The sequence below is a fragment of the Astatotilapia calliptera genome, chromosome 1 (assembly GCF_964374335.1).
Source record: "Astatotilapia calliptera chromosome 1, fAstCal68.1, whole genome shotgun sequence".
Lineage (NCBI taxonomy): Eukaryota > Metazoa > Chordata > Actinopteri > Cichliformes > Cichlidae > Astatotilapia > Astatotilapia calliptera.
Window position 1 is genome coordinate 34,104,301 of NC_137422.1, and position 5,476 is coordinate 34,109,776.

Sequence of the window (5,476 nt, forward strand, 5' to 3'; positions counted from 1 at the left end):
TCCACTCATGTGACGATCAATACTCACACATAATCTCACTATGTACACGATTCTTCTACAAAACTAATTATATTGTGATTATTTATGTGTTATTTGTTTCTTTATTCATTTATTGGCGGTCTTTTTTCCCCCAAGTCAAGATGAACGAGAACAACTAATTAAAATACATTTTTATTTGTGTATCAAGGTTTCATGCCCTTACATTTTGTACATTACCAACTGAAATATAAAAGTGTATTACATATATTCCAAAATCAATTGATCGCAATGCTGTCTTGATAAGTCATATAATTGCACAGCAAATATAAATGTTATGATCTTAAAAACAAAATAAACAAACAAACAAAAACAACATTATGAAATACAAAAGTCTTGGTGTTCACTCAAAATCACATTTTGGGATACAGATATAGCTTCAGTGTGTCTTACATCCACAGCATAATGGAATGCAAATAATTAGCTTACATGTGTAAATGTTATCACAAGGTAAAATATGTTCACTTCAGAGTCCCGTAGAAAAGGTTTGGTTGCAGCATACTAAACTATCCACCCAGTAAGACATATGCTTTGTCCCAAAGTTCAGTTGTTTTGTTTTCATTTCTGAATGGGAGCAGTTTATATTGCTGCTAACAACACAGCAAGAGAAACAAACTAACTCCTTAAACTTCACTGAGAAGCAGCAGCCATTTGCAGAAGTATCTCTTAGCGAACCAAAAACAGAACAAGAGACACGGACCTAGACATCACTTGTGCAATAAGCAAACTCTGCTTATTTGCTTTAATGCTATTAGCTCTATAAGCCAAATTTGATATCCATTGTCTTACATTCTAACTTTGATCCTTACAGCTTCAGCTTATATCACCTACTAAGTTACAAATTGTACATTACAAGGAACCTCACTGCTCATTCTTAACTCGCATTGTGGCTCTCAGATGGTAGCGTTTGTGCTTCATTGTTAGACCATACTCTGGGGTCAGGTCTAGCTGGTCTCCAGGTAAAGCTTGAAAGTTTAGTTTTTGAATGAGGATAGCCAAGAAGAGGAAGACTTCATTTCGTGCAATGACCTCGCCAATGCAGCGTCGCTTTCCCAAGCCAAAAGTCATCACCTTCTCTCCCTCTACCTTGTTGACCTCAGTGCCATCAGCATTCAGGAAACGTTCTGGCTTGAAGGAAAATGGATCTTCCCACAGCTCCCTGAAAGGTTCAGAAAAAAGAGGAATAAAAAATATTGTGCTAACAGGCTTGAAAGCTTACAAATCTCTAGGCAGATTTGGGGAAGGAAATAAAGACTACTATTGTCTTTCTTTACAACTATCCATAAAATGGCCTGGTGAAAGACATGTTACTGTATTTCTCTAGTATAGGGTAGCTTTGAATATGAGTCAGTTTGCATCATTCGTTTTGGCAAAGTAAAAATGTAGCAAAGGAAACCTACGGGTCATGGTTGATCTGCCACTGATTGATGAAGACACAGGTGTCTTTGGGGATGAAGAAGCCATTCAGTGATGTGTCTTTTGTGGTGCTAAAAAACAACAAAGTGTTAATTCATTGCATAATGACAGGTTTTCACGTTTATTTTTATGACTGTAAAAGCCTTGTTTTGTGTCCATCTTTTTGGTCTTCTGTGATACTTAGCAGGTCATTTAACACCTATATCCTTTTACTTTCTTATTACAAAATGAATGAATCTCACCAGTGCGGGATTGTGAAGGGCAGGTATGAAGAATGGCGAAAGAGTTCCAGGATGTAGGCTTCAAGAAGGGGCAAGTTGTTCCGATCAGAAAAAACAGGCATACGATCGAGACCTACTTTTTCCTCTGAAAATGAAAAGAGATGATAAAATATTAGCGTACGAGAAGATGAGGATTGACATTGTACCTTCTGACTCTGTCAGTGATTACCAAATTACAGTTAATCATTCTGCTTTGAGAGCAACAAGATGTATCGATGCACTTTCTTATCATTTAGTTGTTCTTTTATCAAAAATCTATCATGTAAGAGAAATACAATATGTCCCCAAAAAAACTATACGTACTAATTTCTTCAAAAAGCCTGTTCTGGATCTCAGGGTAAGCCACAAAGTACATCAGTGACCATGACAGAGCAGTGGAGATGGTGTCAAAACCTAGGAGAGACACAAAAGTTCGGTCAGAATATTTTTTTCTCCGAAGTTATGTTCCTTTATGATTATATCATTTAACACAAGGAAAATAATTCTCCTACCAGCTCCAAATAGATCATTGACGATTCCAACAATCTTCTCATCTGACATCTGGACATTTGCATTCTCGTCCAGCTTTCTGTCCTCGCAGTGATCTATGAGGGAGTCTGTGATGTCACGGATGTTGTCCTAAAAGTGGATTTAAGGACCATCTAAATTAATGTCTGTAATTTCTGCAAAGTACAATGAGCTAAATAATATTGTATAGTGTGAGGCGTACCTTGTCAAAGGTGGCATAGTGCTCGGTGACAAGCTTTTGAACGAACTTGCTGAAGCGAGCATTGAGGCTCACAAATTTTTTCATTTTTGTGCTGGGCAGGTACTGAAGAAGGGGGATGAAGTCCGCTGGGTTGCCACTGCCCACAACCTTGACAAAATCATCACTGAGGTTCACTAAGCTAAGCAGCTCATCGTCATGGTGGTCATAGCGCCGGCCAAAGCACATGCCACAGATGACATTGGCAACAGAGACGACGACATAGCGGAAGGGGTCAAAGCTGCCTTTGGTCTTCATGACAGTGTTGAGCTCTTTGATCAGATACTCAGTCTCTTTGCTGATATGTTCCTCCAGGGCACATGAGTACTCTGGGGTTGTGCTATCTAAGTTGGAAAAAGAACGCAGGGCACTGTAGGCCAGCTTTCTGCGGGCACGCCAAATGCCAGCTTGGTCTGTACTGAAAGACAGACTCTTGCCATCATTGATGTAGCGAAAGCTGTACAGGTCAGGTCTGCCTGAAAACTCGTCCCCTTGTTTGATGAGAGCCTGTCGAACTGTTTTATTACCACTTAAAACGACCACAGGACGCATGCCAATCTGGATCTGGAAGACGTCACCGTAGCGTTTGCTCATAGAAGTGAGACTCAGGTAGGGTCTATTTCCCAGCTCTAACACATTCCCAATGATAGGGAAGGGTTTTGGGCCAGGGAGTTGCTGAAGCCCCTCGGGAATCTTGTTTTGTGCATTCTTAATAATCAGGTAGACCAGACACGCTGTTGTCACAGCCACCAAAACATGTGATACTGACAGTGCTCCAATGAATGGCAGTATCATTAGTGCCATGATGACGTTTTTCTGGCTTCAACCTGTAAATTAAATTGCAGGTGCATTAGAGCAGTGTAGACAATGGGAGAGAGAGAAATAAGTGTTACGCAACATGTAGAAAACATTCACTATAAAGTTTGAAGTAACTGAGAACTGACGTGTATTTGCATGTATCTATTTGGCTTTTTATTTTTAAAAGCACACCAGCACTTATTACAGGTAGTCTATGCAAAGTAGTGGCCTATGTGTATAGGTATAAATTAATTACTACAGTCTATGATTCAGGTGAAAATACTAAGTAATGCATCAAAGTTATTCTAGCAGAAATAATCTCCATTTTGCACTTCTCTTTTCTTCCAGCTAATAAGTCAGTCAGCCTATAAATCAGTCTGCTGCATTCTTGCCATTTTGTATATGCATGTTTTAAGCTTACCTTTGATGAACTGATGCAGGAGAAACGGCACTCTGATTCCTGGAGTAGTTTTTCCAAAGTGCATGTAAAATGTTTGGAAGAGTTGTTGTGAGGTCACACTCTTGATGTCCCTAAAATCGGCAATGGACTCCTGCTTTATACTGTGCTCGACAGCTTGATTGGCTACTGTTTGTGACGTACCCTGCCCCCCCTCCCTCCCTTTTTTGTCATGAATGAACTTAGTACAGAAAAAACGGTGCGTGCCTGCCTGCCTGCCTGCGCGCGCGCGCGTGTGTTCTGGAAAAAAAATACATAAGAAATGCAAAGAGGAGTCATCATGTCTTTATCATTTATATGAGTTTATATTTTTTGTTTAGGGCCACATATGGCACAATCATTTTTTATAACTTCCACAACTGTAGAACGGTTTTTAATCTGTGATTACATTGCCTTGTGCCAACTTTCTTCGGACTGATTTAGCTTGTTTTTCGAGTGTCACAGTCTGAGCGGTAAAAAATACTGTTCTTATTCTCATTGCCAATGATTGCAGGCTGTTGCATCTCCGTGATTCTTGCCCAAGCACTCGGTGATGTCTCAGCAATTCCTTCGACCAACTTATAACCCGCTGTAACTTGTATCGATAATTTAGGGCAGCTTGTTACTAGCGTGATGTGAAATTGGTTTTACTGGGCAAGAATGGACAGCGCAATGAGTCGAAAATCACCTACATCATTGCGCCCAGTTTTGCATGAAAAATGTATCCCCTAAAGATGATAACTTATTGAACTACAGAAGGACCTCGTCATGCTTAAAACATTTGGAGTTAGAACGGACGTTTGTGACAACCCCCCAGTTGTAACCTCCCAGACGGCTTTAAGTCCTGATAAAACAGTCAGATGCCATTGCGTGCTTGTACCTGTTAGTTCTCCGCTGGAGTTAAAGATTGACCAGTTGCGTGAGAGCACAGTGATCAAGCCCTCACCTCTCCTTTGAAGGGGATGCTGGAGGGGAGGGAGAGAGGAAAGGAGGGAGGGAGGGAGGGAGAGCAGTTAGGTTTCACTGCTCGAGCGCTGGGACAGATACGTTCAGTATTCATATCTTATTGTCACCACTTTTATTCTTTCAGTATATAATTACACAGAACACAGTGTAATTTAGGGGTTAACAACTGCATTTTAATAATAACTTCATTTGAGAAGTGAAGCTTTTTAAAGTTGCCCCCACCCTGCAAGTGTATAAGTATATTGATTAATTATTTCCCTTAAAATATATATAGTCTTTACTATTATACGTCTGCATGAGATTTGTTATAAAGAAAAACTTGTAGAATTAAGTGTTAATAAGATTTAAAAGTCTGAACTCTTAAACTATCCTCACTTGCTTCTAAGCAAGAATCCCGCACAGAACGCAACCTGCACTTTACATTTCACTGATCTTCAGTTTGTGTGATCACAGATGTCAAAATGTGTTACTATAAAGTTCTCGGGGACTTATGATCAGAATATAGATGACCTTTTTCAACATGACCTAATTGTATACGTTTGCTTTTACAATCAACTTACTAGTTGTGTTTTTAACGTACAATCACAATGTCATCACAAAGCAATTTAACGGTTATTCAACAGACAGATATACATTTTATTTTTTAGGCCTGTGTATTAGTGCTAATATTCTGAATATTTGTTCAACTACGACGTGATTGGAGGCAAATGTTGATTTTAATGCAGCAATAAGTTCTTCAAAAAGTTAATTTTCTCTGAAAGTCCGTGTGATTTGTATTTACCCGGAGCTTTGGAAAGA

At 39.4% G+C, this 5,476-nt stretch overlaps 1 protein-coding gene across 1 annotated transcript; it reads right to left on the bottom strand.

Moving 5' to 3' along the window:
- Positions 1-155: 155 nt before the first annotated feature.
- cyp1a (cytochrome P450, family 1, subfamily A) lies at positions 156-3,831 on the bottom strand. The gene is made up of 7 exons (XM_026174365.2): positions 3,698-3,831; positions 2,443-3,305; positions 2,225-2,351; positions 2,037-2,126; positions 1,695-1,818; positions 1,437-1,523; positions 156-1,195 (listed from the first exon to the last, which is right to left on the bottom strand). The coding sequence occupies exons 2-7, from the start codon at positions 3,280-3,282 to the stop codon at positions 898-900; spliced, it is 1,566 nt and encodes a 521-aa protein (XP_026030150.2). The 5' UTR covers positions 3,283-3,305; positions 3,698-3,831; the 3' UTR covers positions 156-897.
- Positions 3,832-5,476: the final 1,645 nt, after the last annotated feature.

What these genes read in the sequence shown, in the direction of transcription:
- cyp1a (XM_026174365.2), bottom strand. Translation starts at nt 3,282, where the DNA reads ATGGCACTAATGATACTGCCATTCATTGGAGCACTGTCAGTATCACAT. An exon ending in ACTATGCCACCTTTGACAAG is followed by an intron (nt 2,352 to 2,442) that starts GTACGCCTCACA and finishes ATCCACTTTTAG; the next exon opens with GACAACATCCGTGACATCAC. An exon ending in CAATGATCTATTTGGAGCTG is followed by an intron (nt 2,127 to 2,224) that starts GTAGGAGAATTA and finishes TGTCTCTCCTAG; the next exon opens with GTTTTGACACCATCTCCACT.